This window comes from Myotis daubentonii, chromosome 11, assembly GCF_963259705.1.
Source record: "Myotis daubentonii chromosome 11, mMyoDau2.1, whole genome shotgun sequence".
NCBI classification, from domain to species: domain Eukaryota; kingdom Metazoa; phylum Chordata; class Mammalia; order Chiroptera; family Vespertilionidae; genus Myotis; species Myotis daubentonii.
This window is the reverse complement of record NC_081850.1, coordinates 66,823,402-66,850,001: the sequence shown is the minus strand read 5'-3', so window position 1 is coordinate 66,850,001 and position 26,600 is coordinate 66,823,402. Positions and strand designations below refer to the sequence as shown.

Here is a 26,600-nt window from a genome sequence, read left to right as displayed (position 1 = left end):
CTATCAATCTCTATTCCAAAGGTTAGGGCGTTTCTTATCTCCATTCCAGGGAGTAAAGATTATGTAGCTTAAGCATGATTGTTCATAGTTAAAGTGATTAATTACCCGCCTGGCACTTAGTTAAGGGGTTTTATTCCCTCCCTAACTTCAGGGGAAAATCCCTACCTGGGGAAACAACCTTTCTCAGAGAGGTGACCTTGGTTAAAACACATAGTGCCAAGAAGGTGAGCAAACATATTAAGAACAGTATGCCATATATGCCAGGTCCCTTGAAACAGCAAGGATGGACCGGCTCCCGGCACTTAAAGGAAAAGCACAGTATTACAGATGTCCTCCATTTCCCTCTCTACCCCCTCAACCCAGCCCTTCCCACCTCAGGCCTTCACCACACTATTGTCTGTGTCCATGTGCTATGCATATTGAATGGCATCTTTAGAAATGACTATAACTTCTATGTTGTCCCAACTCATGCCAGGTGACTCATGCTGGGTTGTAGCTCTTTTTAGACATCTTAAAATTTCTCCTCCAGCCCTAGAACTGCTATTACCTTCATTAAAAAAATATTGTGGATTGCCTCACTCCCCCTTGTATACGTCTCAGTTCTTTTATCATCTATATGTCCAATTCACTATCTTAATTGCTACTGTTTGGAATACCTATAATAGTAGTTTGTTTTTCTAACTGGACCCTGACTACTGATAAATGTGTGTGCATGTATGTATGTGTGCAATAAATCAATTTCTATAAATATTATATAAGCACACAGCATGTGTGTGTGTGTGTGTGTGTGTGTGTGTGTGTGTGTGTATTCATGTGGTGGGTATATAAGTGCATATAAAAGTAACTAGAGCCTGGTGCATGAAATTCATGCATTGTGTGGGGGAGAGGGGGAGTTCCTCAGCCAGGCCTGCACCCTCTCACAGTCCATGACCCCTTGGGGGGTGTCTGACTGCCAGCTTAGGCCTGATCCTCTTGGGGATTGGACCTAAGCTGGCAGTAAGACATCCCTCTTGCAGTCCAGGGCTCTCACAGTACAGGACCTGTCACTCCTTACTGCCCACCTGCAGTGGAGGTGGGAGAGGCTCCTGCCACCGCCACTGCTCTTGCCAGCCCTGAGCCCAGCTTCTGGCTCAGTGGCGCTCCCCCTGTGGGAACGCACTGACCACCAGGAGGCAGCTCCTACGTTGAGCATCTGCTCCCTGGTGGTTAGTGCGTGTCATAGCGACAGGTCATTCTGCCATTTGGTCGATTGGCATATTATGCTTTTATTATATAGGACTAGGGGCTCAGTGAGTGAATTTGTGCACCTTGAAAGGAACTGTGGGCTGCAAGGCTACAGTAGGCACAGGGGCGGGTCATGGCCCATCCTCCGCACCCCTGCCTGGCCCCTCCAGGCATGGTCCCCGGTCCCCTGTCTGTCGCAGCCCCACTCCCGCCACCGTCGCTCCCATGTGCTGATGGCACCGGCCCCGCTTGCACCCGCTAAAGGCACAGAACGATTGGGGCTGGCACCAGCAGCAGGTGCAAGAGGTGGCTGCTGTCCTGATTGCCTCTCAGAAGCAGGGGGAGGTGGAGAAGGCCTCAGCTGCTGCTCGCACCCGCTGATGATGCCAAGCCATCAGGACCGAGCAGGGCCAGCACTGGCAGTGGGTGCGAGCAGGGCCATCGCAGGCAGTGGGTGTGAGAGGCGGCTGCTGGTCCCGATCTCCTCTCAGGAGCAGAAGGAGGTGGAGAAGCCCTGAGCAGCGATTGGAGCCAGCAGCAGCAGGTCACACCCGCTGATAGCACTGAGTGATCGGGGATGGCACTGGGCGCTGGCAGTGGGTGCGAGCAGGGCCATCACTAGCAGCAGGTGCAAGCGCTGGGCGGGACCGCAGCGTGAGTGGGAGCAAAGAATTTTCAGTAACCACCAGAGGCTCGCCCCAATGGCAACGACCAGCACCCCACCTTGGTCTGGTGCCTCCACTCACCTGCTCCACCATCCTGCTGTGACTGACGCCTGCCATGTTCCGCACATACCTCCTGGTGGTCAGCGCATGTCATAGAGACTGGTTGTTTGGTTGTTCTGGTTGTTCCACCGTTCGGTCTATTTGTATATTAACCGTTTATTATATAGGATATTGAGGGGCAGGTTTTCAAAGGGAGAGTAAAGGGAGGCTTTCAATTTTCTCGTATGTTATTTTTATTTTCATTAGTTTTTATAACAAAAAGTTTTTTAGTTTTAAAATACATAGTTCTTTTTTGAATGACTCAAAATTTCCTAAGTAATTGTCTGCCCATCTGGTGGCAGCTTTAATGTCGTCAAAGTTTTACATAGAGTATATTAGTATAGTTGCAGTGACTTTCCCTTACCCACACTTTTAGATAATCCCTTTCCTTAAACAATATGAGAAATGCATATATACCTACTTTGAGCAATGAAAATATTTCAAGTTTCACTTTCTTGTGACAGGTTCTATTTTGTTGAATGTGATCCAACAAATAATATATCCTCAACATTCACAGAGAATATGAAATAGCTATATTATCATCTGTTGTCAACACATTCTTTTTGCAACTGCTACATCTCATTTTACATAGTTCAAAATGAGAGTATGAGTATGCTATGTTGGTGGGCTTGCCATTTTGTTAGTGACTTTTTAGTGCTAAGTTTTGTCAAGTGCTAATTATCTAAGATATAAGACAAAACAGTGCTCTTAAATTCAGAACTGTAAAGGAAGGGCTTCAATATTATGTGTTGCTCTAAGAATGTTATAATGTTTAGGAGCCCAACGGATTTTAATAGCTTTAATTTCACCAGTACGTTTTTTATCAATATCCCAGCTATATTCCGGAGATAAGAGTTTAGTAGGTTTATGGAGAAAGAAATACTTGTTTAGGTGACTTTCATCATGCCACACCGCTTCAATGTTATTTTTCTTATCATTCATGATTCCTTTGAAGCACTCCCTGGCAATGTTGAGAACCTGAATGGGAGTGCCACCAAATACAGCGGCATGGTAATAAAAGTCTCCCTTACCAATAGGTATGTATGCTTCTGATAAGTTATTTCTCTCATAAGGTACCTTTATAGGATGTGCATTATACCAATGAGAATGTATCTGAGCCACTGACTCCCCTAGGGTCTCTAATCCATATTTCTGCATGAAGACTTGATCCACATCCATGCAGAAGAGGTAGTCAACTTCATATTGTATGTGATCTACAACATGCTCGCTGATGGTCTTCATGCGCATCATACTAATATCTTGCCATCTCTTCTCTCGCTTAATTTCAAAAACTTTGATTGTCCGGAGGGGACTCAGCTGTATCCAAGGAAACTTGGACAAATTATCTGTCAGAACATAAATTATGACTTTCTGGCCAACCATAAAATGCTTATTAGCAGATGATATAAAGTTGAACAAATAGAATTCAATATATCTGTGAAGTAAAAAAGAAACAAGTTCATTTTCTTATCTTTTAGTGGAACACAATAATATTTTAATTATACTGACTATAGTTTACCCAAAAGTGCTACTAAGCAACCAAATATTAAATATGCTTCTTGAGTTGTATTTAAGGCAGTATAAAAGAAAGTGAAATTATCTGCCTTTGCTCTTCCTAATGGGTTCTGTGGATTATGGGAGAGAAGAGGAATTCCTCACAAGAGTGAATGAAATTGGTGAGATTAGGAACTGCACAGAGCCCAGTGCAAGGTGAGAGCCAGAGTTTTCAGGGATATCAGAGCAATGGGAACTTGCTCTGAAGGTTGTAGGTGAAAAAGGCCTTGGGTCGTTATAAAAGCAGTTATTGCTGCCTGTAGCACTTTATGAGTAGTCAGTTATGTATAAACAGTCAGAGGTGAAATAATTCATACCCCAATATCTGCACTGACTTTCTTATTTTGCTTTGTGGCTTTTAGTACTGTGCTAAGATAACTGGATTGGAAAATAAACTTTCTCATTTCTAGTCTCTCAAGCCAGTAAAAGAGTCTCAGAGTAATAAATAGCCTCAGGTAAATTTTTAAAAGTTAAAGGTAATCATATGTGGCTCAGCTTCAGATAATGTTTATATAATCATTAAAATTAAGTTCTGGGCATTTATGCATAGAAAACAAAAACACTAATTGGAAGAGATATGTGCATCCCATGTTCATTGCAGCATTATTTACAATAGCCAAGTCTAAGTGTCTATCAACAGATGAATGGATAAAGAAGATGTGGTATATATACATATACAATGGACCATTAGTAATAAATTGAATGAAATCTTGGAAGCTAGCAACTTAAATCTAAAAAAGTCCAATTTATCCATATTTCTTTATGGTTAGTGCTTTTGTGTCATGTTTCTGAAAGCTTTGCCTCTTTAAGGTAGTGAAAATCTACATTTTCTTTTAGTAGCTTTATTGTTTTATCTTTCACATTTAAGTCTATAATCCATTTGGATTAATTTTTGAGTGTGGCATGATATAGGGCTGTTTTGAGTCAGTCTCAGCCTATTGATAATGATTCAAGGGCTAGGAAGGCCTGGAGCCACTCACCTGGAGCCTTACTACTTGTGGTGAGACACCCCCCTCCACTCCCCCACTCCCCCCACCACACACACACACACAGACATTTCCCTACCAACAATGTGGCTGGCCCAGCGCTTGTGGTTCTTATGACTGCAAGATGCTTTCATAAGGTTGTTCAAAACCTCAGAACAGCTATCAGGGAACTTTGAAAAAACAAGGCTCACAAGTCCTTTGCTCCTTCCTTTGTTTCTTCCTTTCTCCCTTCCTCCTTCACTCCCTCTCTCCCTCTCTCCTTCTCTCCTTCCTTCCTTCCTTCCTTCCTTCCTTCCTTCCTTCCTTCCTTCCTTCCTCCCTCCCTCCCTCCCTCCCTCCCTTCCTTCCTTCCGTCCTTCCTTTCTCTCTCTCTCTCTCTCTCTCTCTCTCTCTCTCTCTCTCTCTCTCTTTCTTTCTTTCTAAAATATAATTTTATTGACTTCAGAGAGGAAGGAAAAGGGAGAAATAGAAACAATCAATAATGAGAATCATTGATCGGCTGCCTCATGCATGCCCCCCACTGGGGATCAAGCCCACAACCCAGACATGAGCCTTGACTGGGAATTGAACCATGACCTCCTGGTTCATAGGTCAACATTCAACCACTGAGCCACGCCGGCTGGGCTTTTTCTTCCTTCCTCTTTCTGTGGATTTTCTTTATAAAAAAGTAGAGGCCCAGTGCATGAAATCTGTGCATGGGTAGGGTCCATGGGCCTGGCCAGCGATAAGGGCCAATCAGGGTCTTCCAGCTACCGGCCAGGGCCTCCCTTCCCCAGCTGCTGGCCAGGGTCTTACTTCATTCCATGCTGCCTCCTGGTGGTCAGCGCATGTCATAGCGAGCGATCAAACTCCCAGTCTCCCGGTTGAACTCCCAAGGGGACACTTTGCATATTAGCCTTTTATATATATAGATAACTATCTATTTAATAGCATGTTGCTAAAAACTATAATTTTAATGAATAATAGATACATTGTTCAACTTTATGTAATATTTTCTTGTACTTTTTTGGTATAGTTTCACTATCAGGGCAGCACTTGCTTCATTAAGTGAATTGGGAAGTGTTCCCTCCTCCTCTGATTTTTGTAAGAGATTGTATAGAATTGATGTTAATTCTTCTTTAAATACTTGGTAGAATTCTTCAATGAAAACATGTGGACCTGTAGACTTTGGGAGATTTTAAATTTATAAATTTTATTTCCTCAGTAGATATAGGTCTATTCAAATGATCTATTTCATGTTGGGTAAGTTATGGTAGTTTGTGGTTTTCAGAGCCCATTTTATTTAAGTGGTTAAATGTATGTGTGTAGAGTGTTTTGTAGTATTCCCTGATAAACCTTTTGATATCTGAAGGTCTGAGGAATATAACCTGTTTCTTTCCCAATATTTGTAATTTGTGTCATTTTTTTCTTTGCCAGAAAATAAATGGATGGTTGTGAATTTTTTTTCAAAGAACGAGCTTTTTGTTCATGAGTGTTCTTTATAGCTTTTCTGTTTCAATTTCATGGATTTCTGTTCTTATCTTTATTATTTCCTTACTTCTGCTTGCTTTGGCTTTATTTTGCTCTACTTTTTCTAGATTTTTTAGGTGGAATTATTGATAATATCTAATTTTCTACAATAAAAGGGCTGAATGTAAAGGATACATAGTATTACTTACCTTCCCACAGCAAACACAGTCAGCCCCACAGTAATTTTATGATGTGCATAATAATTTTCCAGTACTTCTTCTTTATAAGTGCCATGCCACACAACTGGAGCTAACCAGTCAGTAGTTGCATTTGTGGATGCTCTGTAAGAAAGACATAAGTTTTTGAACAAAATGCCTTTTGATAACATTGTAGTAGATATTACTTATATATAAATCTTGTGTCTGATTGCAGCATTTCCTTTTAACCCTAAGCCTTTTTTTTTATTTTACAATCTATACACTTTATTTATACATTTTATACACAATTTATGCCGGAAACACCTGAGAGTTAACCCCCACATCTGTTAGTTCCCACAACATCTCTACTGCTATTGAAACAAAATTTAAAAAAATAGAAAACAAAATAAGAAAAACATTGTTCATGCATGTAAAGTCAAATAAGCATTAAATAATATTCTTTATCAGTGCTAGAGTCACTGATAATTGTACAAAATGATACATACTGTCCATAAATCACAGGAAGAACATGAAGCAAAGTCACAGTTCATCCTTCCAAATCTCTTACAGCACAGATTGTAAGAGGTTTGGAGTCATATCAGATATAGAAGTAAAGCTTTAGCACTTTAGAAAATGTATCCATGAAGAAATAGATGTGAGACATGTCATTCAAACTATAATACGAAACCTGACCCAACTCATAGTCCAGATAGATGCCAATCCCTCTGGGCATTTCCTTCAGCACAAGGGTGACAGGAACAGACCCTGGTGCCACATAATCACCATTCTGCAGCTGAATCGTCCAACATCTGTTCTTTTCGTCTTGGCAGGTGCTGCTTTCTCTTCCTTTTAAGGAAGTCTTTTCAAACCCTCACAGCCCACTGAGGCTTGTCATCCACCTGGACCACCCAGTAATGTTGGCCACAGTCAAACCCTTCAGAACCCAGGACAACTGGGTCGACAGCAAATCCCTTTGGATTCTGACAAAGACTTTGCTTTTTCCTCACAAATCTCACAGACTTTTTATCCTCAGTCACAAGTAGATTAGGATGTGCAGTCTTGGGATCCAGGATAACTTCTCTAAATCTCTATAATTTTCTGCAGGGCTGAACACTGTGGAGGAAGACTGAATTCTTCTCTCCTTAACTGGCACCAATAGATAGCTGGGGGTTTCAGGTTATCATAACAGTGGAGGACACTCTTTATATCCATCAGCAATTTCACATCTGGCATCATGTTCTTCTCTGCCACCTCCTTTTGTACACCTTTAAAGTTGGAAAGATGGCCTGAAAATGCAGTTGTGTTTGCAATGAGTTTCTGTTGAATGTCCTTCTCTTCTTCAGCTAGCCTTGAGAGAACTTCCTCTTGCTTTCGCTCTATAAATTGAGACTCAGATTCAGAGGCTAATTTCTGTTTCTGTTTTGCACCTTCTCTCTCAGTTCTATGAGTTTTTTGCTTTGAATGCTTATTAACTTCTGAACGTGGGTCATCTGCTTACTGATGTAACTGTAGAGCCTCAGCCTGTAATGACAGGCAGCCTGCCCCATGGGCCTCACCTGGTGGCGCTGGTGGATAGGGAGCTGAGTGCACATGGGACACAACAGCTCTAAGTCCTCCTCACAGAGAGGGTCAGGACCTGGTTGTGCTTCTTGCACAAACCCCTCTCTTCCTGCTGCTGCTTCTTGCCCCTGATGGTCTGGAGGAGATTGGCAATGTCAATCATCCTTCCCAGCTGGGTGTTGCTCCTCAAGCACCTCTCTTGGCATGTATAATACAGGCAAGGAACCCTGTATTGTACATCAGCCCAGGACTGCTGGATGCAGGAGCTACAGATGTTGTGCCCACATTCGATGGTGACAGGGTCTCTCAGGTCATCCAGAAAGATGAGACAGTTGATTTCTGTCGGGAGTCCTGCCAGAACTGCTTCAACTGCCATTGGGCCCTGAATGAAGGACTGGACTGAGGTGGGTTTCTTCAGGAGATTGGGCTCTGGGAGAGGTTGGATAGTTATCTATATAAGGTTATCTATATATTATTCACAACCAACCAGAAAATAAATAACTATAAATATCTATAGTTATATTGATAACTATCTATTTAATAACATGTTACTAAAAACTATAATTTTAATGAATAATAGATACATTGTTCAACTTTATGTAATACTTTCTTGTACTTTTTTGGTATAGTTTCACTATCAGGGCAACTGTCTCATCTTTCTGGATGACCTGAGAGACCCTGTCACCATCGAATGTGGGCACAACGTCTGTAGCTCCTGCATCCAGCAGTCCTGGGCTGATGTACAATACAGGGTTCCTTGCCTGTATTATACATGCCAAGGGAGGTGCTTGAGGAGCAACACCCAGCTGGGAAGGATGATTGACATTGCCAATCTCCTCCAGACCATCAGGGGCAAGAAGCAGCAGCAGGAAGAGAGAAGCAAATGTACTCTCAGAAGCAAATGTACTCTCAGATCTCACTGTCCTTTCTGTCCTGAATGGTTCATTCCCATGAGACCAGTGGCTGCAGGTGTCCAGAGGAGCTTTATTCACTTCCTCCAGCCGATTGCAGAGTAGTTGAATCCTGGCTCAGAAATTCTTGGTCAGAAAGCAGATAAGGTTCTAAAGTGCCTATTCATTCCTTGGGATGAGGACAGATTGTTGCATGTAAAAATGGCTCCCCAGTGGTCCTGCTCACTGCCACATTTGAAGCCAACCACTGATTTGTCTCTCTACCACCACAACCCCCCTAAACCCAAGTCATCTACAATCGTGCTGATTGGGACTGTGGCAAGTGTATGACTTTGGGACAAGATCACCTATACCTCGGTCAGTTTCCATCCTTAGTGACCCACCATCTGTTAACCCCAAGCGTTGATGGTTATGATAAACTGGGGAAACAGCTGATCAGAAATGGCCAGATTATTACAAAAGTACACTTACAGATTAGTTATACTGTTTCCAAGATCTTTGAGTAATAATTTATCTTATATTTGGACAAAATATCATGGTCCTAGTATTTTTTACACTGATTATTTTCAGAAACCATATTTTGAACACAGAACTTCCCAGTTTTCATAATCTCAAGTGTTTTCAGTACTAATGTTACTGCGTACTGCTAGAATCAACTTTGTCAAAACTCTGAAGGATAGCCAAAGGTTTAGAGCAACCAAGCAAAAGTTAAATCGAGAAAAAGATGATTCAATATGAAGGAGTAGGAATGCTATGTGATATTTTTTAACTTAGCCTTGTACCAAGTTGTTCCCCATGTGGTGGTTGTATTGAAAACAGCAAATTATGTTTTCAGTGTAAGTATCTGATTATTGAGGGAGAAGAGTGGACCCAATTCCCAAGGAATTGCGTTTGTTAAGAGTTTTCTGAAGGACTGACTGTTTCACTTAATTTTGAACTCTCAAAATGGAAAAATGACTAAGTGGAGGGTACTCCTTGAAAATATTTTAAAAAGGACCAAAGCCCTGCCACCTGGGGCAAAAGGTTAGGTTTTGGAATAAAAATTAAATATGCTGAAAGCCTGGGAGGAAAAGTTTGCAAGAGTTCCTTGGCAAGTAAGGGCTTTGACAAGATCCCATTATGCCTGCTCAGAAGAAGATCTGTGAAGACCCAATGATTTAATCTCTTGCTGCTATTCAGGCAGAGTGCAAGGAGGAAGTGAAGGCTAAGGCAGAGTTGTAAATATCTGGGCTGTATTGAAGGAGGGTCCAAATACAGAGCCAGTCTTCAAAGACTGTGAGATTTTCTTTCTTCTTTTCTTAGTTTTCTTTTCTCCTGCTTCTCTTCGTCCTCGTCCTCCTCTTTCTCTCTCTCTTTTTTTTAAATCTTTTTTCTACTGTCTTCTAACATCTCCTCCACCCCAGCTCTAGGCACTTACAGAATCTCTGTGAAACTATTACCTCGCTACAAACTAAAGGAACAGAGACCTCTGAGACCAAAGAAGACAAAGAATACAGTCTTTAAAAAGTTGTTTAGAAAAGGGACTAAATAGACAAACACCTGCAACTCACAGTGAGCATGAACAACAAACGCCGAGGAGCAAAATAATCTGGTTTCCAGAAAGAGCACATCATAATATTTAAAATGTCTAATTTTCAACCAGAAGTTATGAGGCATGCAATGAAAAAGAATGTATTGCCCATTCAAAGGAAAAAAATAACAAAACAATTCCTGGGGAAGCCCTGACATTGGGCTTATTAGACAAAGACTCTAAATCAACTATTTTAAATATGCTCAAAGAGCCAAAGGTAACTTGAACAAAGAACCAAAGGAAACCAGGAGAACATTGTTTCAACAAGTAGAGAGTATAAATAAAGAGACAGACATTGTGAAAAGGAACCAAATAGAATTTCTGGAACTGAGAAGTATGATAGCTAAAATGAAAAAAACAAAAAACCAACAAACAAAGAACTATAGGATTTCAACAGCAGATTTGATCAGACAGCAGAAAAAATCAGACACACACAGGACACTTTAATTAACAACAGAATATATATTCTTCTCAAATACACATGGAACATTCTCCAGGATCATATGTTAGGCCATAAAACAAATCTCAATAAACTTAAAATGGTTAGAAACATACAAACCATCTTTGCATTGACAGTGGACTGAAATTGGAAATTAATAGTAGAAGAAAATCTGGAAAATCCCCAAATATGAAGAAATTGAACATTTTTAGAAAACTAGTAGGTCAAAGAAAAAACTCACAAGGGAAATGAGAAAATACACTGAGATGGGTAAAAATACAAATACAGCATACCAAAAGTTATGAGATGCAGTGAAAAGCAGCACTCAGGAGGAAATATATAGCTGTAAACATTTATAATTTTTAAAAAATGAAATATCTCACATCAATAAAGATGAAATATCTCACATCAGTAACCTAACTTTCCACCTTAAGAACTAGGAAAAAAGAACAAACTAAACCCAAAACAAGCAGAAGGGAGAAATAATAAAGACTGGAGCAGAGACAACTGATACAGAGAAAGGAAAATGATAGAATCAGTGAAAGAAAAAATAATTCTTTTGTGGAATAGATTATCAGAAATGGCCAGATCATTACAAAAGTATGCTTTTTGACACTGGTTATTTTCAGAAACCATATTTTGAACATTTTTGTTGAGAAACCTTTAACTAAACTGGCTAAGGAAAAAACAGAAATGACTTAAATTATTAAAATCAGGAATGGAAGTAGGGATATTACTATAGACCAGCCGTGGGCGAACTACGGCCCGCGGGCCGGATCCAGCTCGTTTGAAATGAATAAAACTATTGAAAAAAAAGACCGTACCCTTTTATGTAATGATGTTTACTTTGAATTTATATTAGTTCACACAAACACTCCATCCATGCTTTTGTTCTGGCCCTCTGGTCCAATTTAAGAACCCATTGTGGCCCTTGAGTCAAAAAGTTTGCCCACCCCTGCTATAGACCTTACAGGTATTAAAAAGGATTATAAGAAAATACAATAAATAACATATACACCAACATCTTAGATAACCTAGATGAAATGGACAAATTTCTAAAAGCATACAAACTAAAAGAACTGGTTCATGGGCAGTCCCATTTATGGGACTATATCAATAATCTTTTTTTATATTTAAATTTTTATTTTTTATTTTATTTTTTCTTTATTGATTAAGGTATTACATATGTGTCCTTATCCCTCCATTTCCTCCCCCCGCCCCACTCATGCCCTCACCCCTCTGATGTCTGTGTCCATTGGTTAGGCTTATATGCGTGCATACAAGTCCTTTGGTTGGTCTCTCCCCCTTCCCTCCACCCTCCCCTACCTTCCCTCTGAGGTTTGATGGTCTGATCAATGTTTCTCTGTCTCTTGATCTGTTTTTGTGCATCAGTTTATGTTGTTCATTATATTCCACAAATGAGTGAGACCATGTGATATTTATCTTTCTCTGACTGGCTTATTTTTCTTAGCATAATGCTCTCAGTTCCATCCATGCTGTTGCAAATGGTAAGAATTCCTTCTTTTTTACAGCAGCATAGTATTCCATTGTGTAGATGTACCATAGTTTCTTAAACAGATGTCTTCTTTCAAATTTTAATTAGGTGAAGTCCTAAAACCCTATAGCATCAGAGTGAAAGATAGATGGATAGAATAAGAAGATGGAGACAGAGAAGGTAGGGGAAAGCTGTTGTATTAAACATGAAGTACACAGTCCATCTATCTGATTTGGGCTTTGGTCCTCTCATTGATGAAACAAGAAGAATCAACCAAATGGTCTTGAATACACCCTTACACCTTTTTTCCCCCCTAAATACACCCTTACTCTTTTGACCTGCCATCATTCTAGGACCTTTGAGGTTTTTTTTATCTACACACTCATTCGTGGAGGATGTAGATAAAATGTCCATTCCCAATGGGTCTAGTCCACTGCTAATTTTTCCAAATGTAACCAAAGATCCATCTGCTCTCCCACATTTGGAATGGCAGTTGCCATTCATTAACTTCTATTGAGCAATCTATGGATTAATTTCACATGTTAGATTTGGCATTCTTACCTGGGGAAAAACCAGTCTGATAGACTTAATTCTGGTTGAGTCTTCACAGACCTATGGAGAAAAATAATGCAAAGAGTCACACTATATCTTATTAGAGTTTGAGATAACTTGAGTGTCTATCAAATCATGGGTTGGATTATAATAAGATGCAGAATGCAAAGTGAGCACGAAGCAGTAAGAAAAACAGTGATGAAGTTTGATAATAGTGGCATGGAAAAATCATGATTTTCAACCTCAACTTAACCCTGTGTGCTGCCCAGAGATCTTTGTTTCCATAGTTCTCATTCTTATTCTTCTAATTCAGAGGGAAAATAGCAGCCATCAGATGAAAACTCCCTCAATTTTCTTCCACCTCACATCCAAATTTACCTATAGTGCCCTAGGTGGTTTTGCTCAGTGGTTAGAGCGTTGGACTGCGGACTGAAGGGTCCCAGGTTTGATTCTGGTCAAGGGCACATGCCTGGGGTTGTGGGCTCGATCCCCATTAGGAGGCATGCAGGAGGCAGCCAATCAATGATTCTCTCTCATCATTGATGTTTCTCTCTCTCTTTATATCTCCCTTTCTCTCTGAAATCAATAAAATATATCCTATATAATAAAAGGCTAATATGCAAATTGTCCCCTCAGGAGTTCAACTGGGAGATCAGGAGTTCGATCGCTTGCTATGATGAGTGCTGACCACCAGGGGGCAGCGCGGAACATGGTGGGCGACCAGCAGCAGCAGCAGGGTGCTGAGGGAGCAAGGAAAGGAGGAGGCGGGGAGGTGGGGGCCAGGTCTAGGGACCCTATTCATGCATGGATTTCGTGCACTGAGCCTCTAGTATATATTTAAAAAAATAAAAACTTTAAAAACAACAACAACAAATTTACCTATAGTGCTGAATATTTTCCCCTTCTATCACAATGGAAATATATTTCTACTTCTGTTTAAGGTTAGCCTTAAATATCCTGCTCAGAAGCCTTGATTTGATTTTTAATTGCAGAAGGGTTTCTCCGAGGCCCTTTATTTGATCAGTTGACACACTCTTGGGCATTTTCCTATGACGTCAAATTTTCATGTACAACTAGACTTCTCCAAGGATTATAGGACTCATATATCCAACTGTATTCTGAAATCTTCTCTTTGAAGTTTACACAGACACTCCAAAATGAAGATGTTAAAGTCATCATCTCTTCCCCAAAATAGGGCCTCTTCATATGTTGCCTTACCTCTCCGGATCCACTTGGAATGGCAAGGCAGAAATATGAGAATCATTCTACACTCAGAGCACTCCCTACGTCCCAACATCAAATTCATTATTAAACCATGCTGGTTTTACCTCCAAAACATCTCTCAGATCCATCCCTTATTTCCATTCCCTGCCACCACATGACTGCAAATCACCATCATCGTTTATCTGGGCTACTGCAATAGCCTCCTAATTGGTCTCACTGTACACTTTAAAAAGACTGTTTAGTGCAAAAATTTCAAAGGTACACAAATGTAAAGAGACTAATATAATAGCCCTAGCTGGTTTGGCTCAATGGATAGGGCATCAGCCTATGGACTCAAGGGTCCCAGGTTTGATTCCTGTCAAGGGCACATAACCAGATTATGGCCTTGATCCCCACTAGGGGGCATGCAGGAGGCAGCCAATCAATGATTCTCTCTCATCATTAATGTTTCTCTCTCTCTCCTTTCTTCCTCTCTGAAATCAATTTAAAAAATATATGCCAAAACCGGTTTGGCTCAGTGGATAGAGCGTCGGCCTGTGGACTGAAGGGTCCCGGGTTCGATTCCGGTCAAGGGCATGTACCTGGGTTGCGGGCACATCCCCAGTGGGGGATGTGCAGGAGGCAGCAGATCAATGTTTCTCTCTCATCGATGTTCCTAACTCTATCTCTTTCTCTTCCTCTCTGTAAAAAAATCAATAAAAATATATTTAAAAAATATATATATTTTAAAGAAGAGACTAATATAATGAGCCTCCATATTCCCATTCCCTACAATGAGCAATGTGTTACCCTCTTAGCCTATCCTTGCATTGCCCTTTTCAACCCATTCTCCATATTTCCGTTCTGCTTCCAGTATCATGTTTCTGAAGCTCTAGTGTTACCATGTCATTATTCTGTTTGACAAAAGTTCAGTGACTTCCCATTGTCTAAGGATGATGTACTCATTCTTAAATGGCCATAATATTCTCCGTGATCTCACACTTCACGCTGTCCAGCCACATCTCCTACCTAGCCCTGCACTTATAATTTTCCAGGCTCATTGGCCTTTTCCTTTTTTAAATTTTATTTCCTTAAACATGCCACAGATTCAACCTGCTAATTCCAACATCACCTTCAGGCCTCATTTTAAATATCCCTTCTTAAGGGAAATATTTTCTGATCTGCTAGATGATGTTAGATGCTTTTCATTAATAGCTAATACACCAACCATAATTGAAAAATTTAAAAAAAAATTAAAGACATCATCCAACCAAAAAAAGCTAATACATATTGAAACTTTCCTAAGTATTCTCTAACGTAATCCATACTGATAAGATAGGAATTATGATTATTATCCCCATTTTACTAGATAAGGAAATAAGGCACAAAGAGTTATTATCTTGTGGGTGGAAACTGCCTGAGTCCTTACTTTTCCTTCTTGCTATACACTCTACTGGCACCCTGGCTAGGATACCTTCGGAGAGCTGACCCTGGGCTTAGTTAACAAGAGGATGGGGTTAAATCTCATGCCCAGGGGACTGTCTTTGTGCCTAGTACACAGATAAGAGTAGCTGCAACATCAGAAGTGTGAATGAGTTGTGGCATTCTACCTAACACCCACTTCCATTGACAATGATGCCTTTGAATGATGAGTATTAGTATGATAGTGCTATAGAATTCTGATTAGGTAATAGAACAATTGTTAGATTGTATTTCATTGAATACATTTTGCCAGAAAACATTTTAACCCATTCCTCCTCTATATTCAGGTGGTTGAAAATTACTGCCCCTGTTAGTCATGGCTATTTACAGGGGAAATATACTCTGCCTAGCACATGAAAGCCTTCTTACTATATTATTTTCATGCATAGCACAGCTCACCCAAGTATGGAGTCATGGTCTTAGTGGGGGTCTTGTAAATCAAAGAATTATCAGAGAGACAAGGCCCCTGGACACAACAAGCATCAGAAAGGAAAGTTGCTTTCACTTCACTATGTGGATTCCCATGACTATTGAACATATAATGATATTAGATCTTGCACAATATTTGGGGAAGTTTTCCTTTCTGCACACATTCTGATGGCATGATTTGGTAGGTGACATAGGGTTAATGCAATCTCCTGAGAGTCTTTTAGCCAAAACTTTATTCCTGTGTGTTGCCCATAGCTTTAAAAGGCACAAGGTTCCTACAGGCTGAATTCTGACTTCTGTAACTCCTTCCCCTCACCAGTTGCCACTCTTCTATCAGAGGCAGCAACTTTGCCAGTCTGCTCTTCTTTGACTCCTAGTATTCTGACCTTAAACGAGTATCTCCAACATGTGTTTGTAAAACTGCTTTAGTTTACCCTGCCTGCAGGAACCAAGGACTTGCAGGTTTTTCAGTGCCCTCTAACCAGTTTTATCTTCAAAGAAGAGGTCATAGCATATTTATAAGTACTTACCAGCATTGATATGTCCTCTGTAGTTTCTTTGTGCTTAGGATAAATAAAAAAAATATTTATTTACTTTTAAACTTATATGAAGGGTTTTCACATTTAAGATGACTAGAGTTATACTCAATCTATTCATTTTATTACCTAATTTTACCTAATATTACCATATATTTAATGAACGCATACTGTTATGGACAGAATGTTTGTGTCCCTCTCAAATTCATATGTTGAAATCCTAATTCCCAATGTGATAGTATTAGAAGGTAGGGCCTTTGTGGATGATTAGGTCAGGAGGGTGAAGCCCTCTTGAATGGGAATGCCTTTTTAAGAGAGATTCCAGAGAGCTCCTTCACCCCTTCCACCATATGAAGACATGGTGAGAGGATGGCTCTCTATGAACCAGGAACAGGCCTTCACCAGACACCAAATCTGCTGGCTCCTTGATCTTGTACTTGCCACCCTCCAAAACTGAGAGAAATAAATTTGTTGTTCATAAGCCATCCAGCCCAAATGGACCAAGACACAATACTATATGCCAAGTACATTGTTGGTTGTAGAGTACAGTAATGAACATGATAAAAGTTACTGAGGTGATTTGACTGATAAATATTACTCATATGCTATATTTTAAAAAATAACTATTTTTAGATACAAATGAGAAAAAATTACTTATCATTAAAACAATGAAATTTGCTAATAGCAAATGAAGCCTTTCTGCTTGTCTCAAATATGTGGAGGGCAAATACCATACATAGTGCCTGAAGACACCAATATTAAGGATGTTTCTTTTTAAAAAATATTTTTATTGATTTTAGAGAGGAAGGGAGAGGGATAGAGAGATAGAAACATCAATGATGAGAGAGAATTATTAATCTGTTGCCTCCTGCACGCCCCCTACTGGGGATTGAGCCCACAACCCAGGCATGTGCCCTTGACAGAAATTGAACCTGGGACCCTTCAGTCCGCAGTCTGATGCTCTATCCACTGAACAAAACCAGGTAGGCTTAAGGATGTTACTTAAAGAAGATGCCACCTATTTAAAAATGGCACAAATTTCTCCATAATATTTACTAACATTACATTGCCATAATTATACAGTAACTGTCTTGGCAGTTTAACATTGCTTCTCCTCACACATATTGGCCTACACAAATTGCATTTAGCTCTGACTTCATTAGAAACAAAGAATTTTTACGCTGAAGGCAATATTTATGCTGACATATTTGGATGTCATTTGGATATATCTGGGTGTATTTGGATTGATACAGTTGCATGCTGATTTATTCAGGGGATGAACCTATAACCTTCCTGACATAACCAGATCCTTAAACCAAACACCAAAATAAAATATTCATTATTTTTTAAAGTTACCTGAATCGGTACTCTCTTTGCAAGGCCCATAGAGATAATAAAATGAATAATAATAGAATTTTTCTTTTGTATCTCATCCTTTACTGGGAGGAAAAAGAAACATTAAAGTAGATTAAATAAAGTACAATGTATAGAGAATAAGCTGTGTTGAATCCTGTCTCTTATGACTTAAACTAGATGACTTAATAAATTTTATCTGGGATTTAAGGCACCTCTGGTCATTGGATGTTGCTTTATATGGAAATAGAATTGAGTCAGTGAAGAGACACCATCTATTTGAACTATCCACCCAATGGTAGGATATTAACTGGTCTGGTCTTGATACAAGAGATCTTATAAACTTCATTCATCTTTTCTAAAGTACAAAGGACTCTTTTCTACAGAAAAATTACACCACTTCCTCTCCTAACTCTTTCAGAATGGGGTGTCAGAGAAAAGAGATAATTATGAAAATACTTGGACTCTAAAGAGTTGTATAATTATAAAGAAAACTTAATTATTTGTAATTAAATAATCTTATGAAGTTGATCATTCTAAGATAGGTGATAGAACTGATAACAGTATAAAATATGTGCCCCTTCTCAAAGTATTTGAATATAGAATTGGTTCAGAGCACTCACAGGAGGCTAAACTATAATTTTTAGATTATTTGTTCATTGACCTTGGAATTTCAGCCATCAAGTTTACAAAACTCCTTTGTAATATTTAATCTGTGGAAATAAAGTTGTGTGCAGAAAAGAAATTGGCTATGGCTTAATTTGGTTGAAATTAGAGACAAACTCTTACCTTTTGTTTTCTTAAGATCATGCAGGAATTTTATACAGTTTCTTCCTTGAAGACTTAACATTTATGGTATAGTGGTTTGGGAAGACATGTGGAGAATCTTAAGAGGGCAGACAGTTTTCAAGCAAGAACTTTTAAGACCTTTGAAAAATCATAAATCAGATAACCTATTATTGGTTCTATGGTACTCTCCAGTTTTTGTGTTTATTATTTCAGTCTTCTGTGAATGATGATGTCATCAGATTCTTTTGATGATGAAATAACTAGATACTTGCAATCATAACAATTCACATGCTTGTAACTTCTCTTTATCATTATCAGGGGACTGGATTTTGTCCCATTAAAAAACAAGTAGGATCATATAAGTTTCTTATCAGTTTTTTAAAGCTTCATAATATACTAGAGGCCTGGTGCATGAATTTGTGCACATTGAAAGGAAATTAATTAGAAGAAATATTTTCATATCGCTATTCACCCTTTCTCTGTAATAAACATGTCAACCAAATTCATGAACAACAATGACAGATGGAAACACGTGTGCAATTGGCACCAGCAAGAGCTTTATATATATAGATAAACTTGCTTAATTAGACCTGCTTTCTGATTTAGCTAAACTTTTTCCAGCCCAGTGAAGCACCCCGACTTCTCTTTCAGGTAATTGTCAGCAACTCAGCAGTAAATATCAACACGAAGCAGATTATTATTGTAGATCATGCAGGGAAAACAAATGGTAAAATATTTAACTGCAGCAGTGTTTGACTATATTCTGCACAGTGAGAAAACCTGAAGTCATTTTCATGGTCCACCATTTCTTACTTCTTTTCAGTTGGGTCAAGTTTCTAAGCTTTCTAAATCTCCATTTTCCAGCTAATGAAAAGAAAATAGGATTCCACTGAGTCTCCTATCTACCTACTCCAGGACTTCTGTGAGGATCAAATGAGATGAGGCACGGGGAAAACACTTCAAAGACATTTGGTTAGAGCAGGGGTCCTCAAACTTTTTAAACAGGGGGCCAGTTCACTGTCCCTCAGACCGTTGGAGGGCCGGACTATAGTTTAAAAAAAAACTATGAACAAATTCCTATGCACACTGCACATATCTTATTTTGAAGTAAAAAAACAAAACGGGAACAAATACAATATTTGTATTTGCATGTGGTCCATGGGCCATAGTTTGAGGACCCCTGGGTTAAAGTATAAAATGTTTCCACCTAGCTATAAAACAAGTTGTGTTCTTGGGCTGAAGAAACTGCAAGGAGGCTAGTCGCTAGGGAGAGGAAGCCAGGCATTGCTACGTGACATCATTACCTGGCGCCCACAGCCACCATTTCAGGGCTGGGCTGGGCTGTGGGCCACATTTTGCTCCATAGGGGTCTCGGCAGGATCAACTGCGATTTGGTGGGGTGTCGCTCTGGGGTGGTAGCAGGGCCTGTGTCCCAATTGGGGGAAGCCGAGTGTTGCTTTGTCGGCACCAGGTCCACAGTGCTGTTTCTCTGTAAATGGCCAGTGCGCGTCACAGCAGCTCCTGCATTGAGTGTCTGCCCCCTGGTGGCAGTGCATGTCATAGCAACCGGTCAGATGGTCAGACACTTAGCATATTAGCTATATATATATATTAATTGACATAAAGTACAATTTACTTAAGTAAAAATAGTTTGTACACTGTACTGGCTTTGTTACACATGCACACATGTATGTAAAAAGCACCTTAATTAAGATATAGAACACCTCCATCGCCCAATAACTTTTCTTGTGCCCCTTTGAGTCACTTAATGGTATCTAATAGGTCTCTGAGGCACTATTCACTTTCTTCTATCTTTTTTTCTGTTCTTCAGACTTAATAATTTCCATTGTCCTATCTTCAACTTCACTGATTCTTTCTTCTGCCTGCTCAAATTTGTTTTTAAATCCCCCTAGTGAATTTTTCATTGTAGTTATTATAATTTTCAGCTCTAGAATGCTTTATTATTTCTTTTTGGTTTTCTCACTCTTTATTGATAGTTCCATTTTGTTTATACAGGCAGCCCTCGGGTTACATAGGACTCGAAGTATGTCGTTTCGTGGTTACATCACCATCTCCCATTTATTTATATATATATATATAAAAGTGCCATCATTTTGATGTATGTACATATGTGCTTTATGTTTTTTATTATTTATTTACCACAAGTAAAGGTCAGGAATTTTTATCTTTCTTTTAAATTTTTTTTACCTTTTCACTTCATTACTGCTGTGTATGTGTTCCATGTGACTGACGTAGGTGCTTTATGTAGGTGGGTTCCGACTTACGGTGAAAATCGCATTACATCACGCCGTAGGAACGGATCTCTGATGTAACCCGAGGACCTACTGTACAGTGTTTTCTTGATTTTCTTTTTTCCAATCATCCTATAGTTTTGAGCATCTGTGACAGTTGTTTTAAAGTCTTTGTCAGGGTCATCTCTGAGAACAGTTCCTGTTTATTTTTTTCTTTGAATGGGCCATACTTTACTGTTTCTTTGTATGCCCTGTGATTTTTTTAATTGAAATTCTACATTTGAATCTAATACTGTGGTAACTCTGTAAATAAGATGATCTCCCTTCCTCCACGGTTAGCTGTTTTTTGTTCGTTTTCATTCATTGATTTTGCCTTTTTGGTTGTTGTAAGCTGTCTTTGTGCCAAGGATCAGCCCAAGTGTAACATAAGGTCTTTTCAGAGCCTTTCCCTGAGTATGCATAGTCATTTAATAATTTTCCCCATGTATGTAGATGTTTTTGAATGTTCTGTTCTTTAATATATGCCTCCAAAGGAGGGAAAGTTGTTGAGTGTGTTTCCCTCCACGTCCTGTGTGGTTCAGGGTTCGGGTCTGAAAGAGGAGCCGCACACAAATGAGAGAGAGAAGAGACGAGATAATTTGGAAATATTGGGGGACCAGGCGGGCAAGTCCAGAAGGACTTCCACCGATGCTCAGGCCGCTCCAACCTTTTATTTGATCTGGGGTAGCCCTAGGGTAAGGAGGTTTCAGTGACACACAGATTAGCTCATCAGCAGACAATTTCCAGAAATAGGCAGAATATCTAATCAACAATAATCAACAAGGATTTACATGAGTATCTAAGGAATTAAGTGAATTAAGGTGGGGATGATGCTTCAGCTACCATTATCTAGATTAACTGGGTGATGCACAGCTCCAACCTTTGCTAGGGCTTCAAAGGTCACTAGCTTTTGGGGGTCTCTTCTCTGCTAGTGAAGACGATAGGTGGTCTCTGACAGAAAGTGAAGGGAGAACAAAGGGGCACTGGCACTTTAAACCCCCTGGAAGTTACCTCAACTGGAAGTCACCTCAACTAGAGGGGAAAGGGAGCCACATGTGGCTCTTTGGCCCCTTGAGTGTGGCTCTTCCACAAAATACCGCAACAATGGGAGAAGGTGCAACACCAATGGCTGCTGCCTGTTTGTCTGTACCTCCATGATCAGAAGCAACATTTAGCAATCAGAGCACAGGTTCCTGATATGTGGAGGACAGGGCCCTTTACGCCCACCCTGGCTTGCATAAGCTGCATGCAAACTGCTCCAGGAACATATGCCCAACTGCCTACCAGATGGCTGGAAGTGGAGAACGAGTCGCTGCTACTGTGTAAAGAGTTGAAATTAACCTTAGTTTACCATTCAAGTTTCTATAGACTCCAGAGTTCCAAAATAGTTACATCAGACAGATTTTTGCCAGTGCAATTATTGTCTAGCTGAGGAGACAGATTTCCTGGTGCTTCCTACTCTACCATATTCCCAGAATCCTCTTATCCTGGAAAGGTGTGTGTTTTTTCTCCCCAAAAGATCTTTTTACTTTTTAAACGTATTGATTTTTAGCCAGGCCAGCATGGTTCAGTGGTTGAGCGTCGACCTATACACCAAGAGGTCACGGTTCAGTTCCCGGTCAGGGCACATGCCTGGGTTGCAGTCTTGATCCCCAGTGTGGGATGTTCAGGAGGCAGCCGATCAATGATTCTCTCTCATCATTGATGTTTCTGTCTCTCTCTCCCTCTCCCTTCCTCTCTGAAATCAATTAAAAATGTATTTTTTAAAAGGTTATCTTAAACTTATTGATTTTTAGAGAGCGAGAGATCGACCTGCTGCCCCATCCATTCATGCATTCATTGATTCTTGTATATGCCCTGACCTGGAATCAAACCCAAAACCTTGGTGTATCAGTATGATGCTCTAACCAACTGAGCTACCATGCCAAGGCCTACCTGGGAAGTCTTTTAAAGTTCCAGTGTCTACCCCATACCAATTGAGTCAGACTCTCTGGGGTCAGAACCAGGCATCAATATTAGCTCTCCTGGTAATTCCAGAATGCTGCCAATTTGAGAACCAATACTTTATGCCTGCTACAAATAAGAGAGAGGCATAACTCTCTTGGGCTACTTTAGATTTTGGAGGCAGTGTCCCACACATGAGGGTATCCAGCTGCCTCCCATTTGATTGATAACTGTAAAAGCAATGACTTCCAGTGGGACCCTGGACAACAGAAAGCTCCACCGCTGGTCTAGGTTGCAGGCAAGTTGCCCTGCCACTGGACCTCTTATGACCAATTATATCTTACATAGTTCAAAGGGTCTGAAGTAGACTGTGATTATGGATGTAGACTGTGGCTGGCCTTGATTGAGAACTTACAGCAGGGCCCACTGAATTCTAGAGCAAGGAAATGCCCCTTGACCAGATAACCATTTTCTTCTAGAGTTACTAAAAAATTTCCCCTCTTCCTTCCTTGTCTTGACTTCATAGTGTTTGGGTGTGTGCTGGATTTATTTTTTATTTTATGGATTGCAGAATAGTTAGATGGGCTAAATAACCAAAGGAGAAACAGTTATTATGTGGAGATAGTAGACTCTGAGAAGCCTGGCCCTCTGGCATTATCCATGAATTCTATGGTCTGCTATTCAGAGAGGGGGCTGTGCTAGAATAGTGCATAATGTTTTTGGATTATGGTAGCAGGACATATTTTACCTGTGTGGGAAGAAATGATTGATAGCCAAGCAGCTCTAAGTGGAAATGTTGACAGTTTTAGAGGCATCTAACTCAGCTCATACCTATAGGTCCTTGCCTGAGAAACTGCTCTATATTATAATCCACCCTCCAATAAACCTACCCCATGGCATAGCTGCTGGGAGCAGGAGTGGCTGCTATGCCATTTGGGTTTTCTTTTCCAGGAACATAGAGTTTTGAAGGAAGAAACTCTGAGTCTGGAAATAGTTGGAGCTGGATCATATTGGCAGACCTCTAGGGCAGTGGTCGGCAAACTGTGGCTCGTGAGCCACACGTGGCTCTTTGGCCCCTTGAGTGTGGCTCTTCCACAAAATACTGACTTCCGTGCATGGGCCACGAAGTTTCAATTGCACTGTACATGCACGCCCACACATGGTAGTTTGTGGAAGAGCCACACTCAAGGGGCCAAAGAGCCACATGTGGCTCGCGAGCCGCCGTTTGCCGGCCACTGCTCTAGGGGAAGTTCATTCTTTTCTGCTATTGAAGCCCTTGAACTTCACTGGCACTTCTTCATGGGCTGGTTATAGTGATGCGAACAACTAAAATTTTACACAACCAACTCCTAAAAAAAGGAAGATGAAAAGGAAAAAGAGACCTGATTTTTAGTGTTTGCTGATTCCCATGGTGTAAATACTCCCACCATGGCTAATACCAAGCTACCACAGTGAAGGCACTAAACAGAGAGTTGGGAAGTATTACGTGCAACAGGCTCTCACAGCAGGAAAGAACCAGCTTCAGTGCACCACTGCCTGGTTGTCAATTCTGCCTTGCATTCAGTGGAACTCTCCAATAGCCTCTCAATATTCATTTCTGGGTTTAGGAGATATCAGTTCCTTGTAACCAAAATGTCTTTAACTAAAACACCTAGCTAGCATAACCACCTTTTATTCTGAACAATTACAGTCAATTCATTGAAAGTGTGTTCTAACTTTGGCTGATTTTTCAAAGCCCCATACTTTAAATATTTATAGCTATTTTCATTTATATGTAAAATCCATAGCTATTTCTACAAACAGGCAGTCTTCACCAGGTCCAGAAAACATATATTTTTAATCACTGCAGTTGCTTAGAATAAGTGTTATCTTTGGAAATTCCTGCCCTCCAGTGTCCAGTATAGGGAACTGCTCTCTTCTTTTGTCTTAGCTGTGAATGTTATAGGCCTAAGAAGTGAGTTGGAAGCTTTTGACACTCATCAAAGACTAATTCCAGGGTATAGACAGGTGGGTATTATGCATATTGGCTCTCCTATATTTCTTTCTTAATGAGGTTCAAAGGGATTTTACATCAGGGTCCCTCAACCTCATCACATTTTGAGCCAGACACTACTTTGTTGTGGTGGCTTTCCTGTGCATTTTAGGATGTTTAGCAGCATCCCTGGCCTTTACCTAATAGATGTGAGTAGTACCCTCCCCATCCCCACCCCCAAGTTGTAACAACCAACAATATTTTCACTCATTGCCAAGTATCCCGGGGTCAGGGCGAGGGTGGGAGTGGAGGTGGTGATGGTGGTCGTGCAAAATCATCCTGATTGAGAACCACTGCTCTATACTGATGAAGCAAATTTGTCTCATGCACCACTGACCTTAAGTAGCACTGAACCCAGTATGTCATGCAGGTTAGAGCCTAAAGCTCAAGCTGCCCCTCCTGAGTTCCTGTACTATGTACTACAGGAGGAAAATTTCCAGATGCCAGATATAAAAGTATCTGACTTCATAATGAAAATTTTTTAATTTAATTAAAAAGCACTTGAGGCGTGATGGGAGTATATATAATGATTCATTCATTCATCTTGTAGATATTCGTTAAGCAGTGCCTCTGAGATAGGTGTTGTAACAGGTTCTGGAGCTGATGCAAAGACAGACTATGGGCCTGCCTATAAGGAACTAATTATTCTAGAAGGGTTCAGTGGGGGATATTTTCAGTTATAAGAGAAAACTCAATTCCAACTGACTTAAACGATAATGGTACTTTATTGGCTCACATGTTCAAAAAGCCCACTGGAGCCAGTGGCTTAGGGTTGTCATCAAGGACTGTGTTCCCTTCAGTTTTCTCTGCTCTTCCATTCCTCTTGCCAGTTTCATCCTAATGCTGACCTCCCTTGTGGTCACCAGAGGTGTTAGCAGCTCCCAATGTTACATGCTATTTCCTGAGGACCTGAGATTCACATTGGTTGGGCTAATTTAGGTCACCTGCCACCCCCAAATCAATCATTGCCACCTAAGCAATGAAAGAGGTACTGATTGGCTTAGTCTGGATCTCTTGCTCCAACGATGGCACCGGTTTCCATTGAAATCACACAGACTCCGTAAAAGAGACCAAGCATTGCTGGGAGAAAGAGAGCCATATATGTTTGAGCGAATGTGGAGCCCTCATCCAGACAAAGCATTCTCATGGTCTTTGCTACTTTTCGCACCATTTGTGTGGGTCTCTGTAAAAGTTTTATCACCGTCTTCTGTGCTTTACATCCGCTGCTCCTCCCTCTGAAGTCTCATTCCATCTCTACTCCTCACAGTGACCCCCCCTCTTTCAAAACTCAATTTAAAGTCATTTCCTCCAAGTCTATTTGCACTTCATCAGACACCCTTCCCTCCTCCACTCCTTTAGCCCTTAACTTCCCTGTGCCCTTGTTTGCTCAGCTTTTGTTGACTGCTTCTCAAACTTGGCTATATGATGAGTCTACCTGTGGTTGGCAATCAGCGGCTCACGAGCCACATGCGGCTCTTTGGCCCCTTGAGTGTGGCTCTTCCACAAAATACCGACTTCTGTGCATGGGCCACAAAGTTTCAACCACGTGGTATAGACCTACATTCTACTTCTGAAGAGTTTTTGATCGACTAAGTTCTTTAATGCCTAATAAAGGAATTGAAAGCTTCTGATGATGCTTCCTTGTTGTCCAAGGACATTCTTTCCATTGACTTTTTGAGAGTGGAAGGGAGGGAAGAGGAGAAACATGTATGTGAGAGAGAGACATCAATTGGCTGACTCCCACATGCACCCCAACTGGGGATCAAACCTGCAATCCAGATATGGTCTACTGGGTTGACCAGGAATAGAACCCTCAACCCTTTGGTGTGTGGGCTAAAGC

The 26,600-nt window shown here is 40.5% G+C and overlaps 2 protein-coding genes and 1 pseudogene across 7 annotated transcripts in view; 1 reads left to right on the top strand and 2 right to left on the bottom strand.

Annotated features, from left to right (window-relative positions):
- Positions 1–26,600, top strand: part of LOC132212313 (translation initiation factor IF-2) — a 124,195-nt gene that overhangs the window by 41,545 nt on the left and 56,050 nt on the right. The window lies entirely within an intron of this gene.
- GGTA1 (glycoprotein alpha-galactosyltransferase 1 (inactive)) overlaps positions 2,138–26,600 on the bottom strand; it is a 77,010-nt gene continuing 52,547 nt past the window's right edge. For 3 of the 6 annotated variants that reach the window (XM_059657775.1, XM_059657776.1, XM_059657777.1), the window contains 4 exons: positions 16,346–16,378; positions 12,711–12,761; positions 6,187–6,318; positions 2,152–3,423 (listed from right to left, as the gene is read on the bottom strand). In XM_059657775.1, the coding sequence (XP_059513758.1) occupies positions 2,703–3,423; positions 6,187–6,318; positions 12,711–12,761; positions 16,346–16,378 (937 nt within the window). In that variant the 3' untranslated portion in view covers positions 2,152–2,702. Of the gene's footprint in view, positions 3,424–6,186; positions 6,319–12,710; positions 12,762–16,345; positions 16,379–17,707; positions 17,791–26,600 lie in introns of all 6 variants that reach the window. The other 3 variants (XM_059657779.1, XM_059657774.1, XM_059657773.1) reach the window with 3 other exon arrangements.
- Positions 6,332–8,161, bottom strand: LOC132212311 (tripartite motif-containing protein 75-like; annotated as a pseudogene).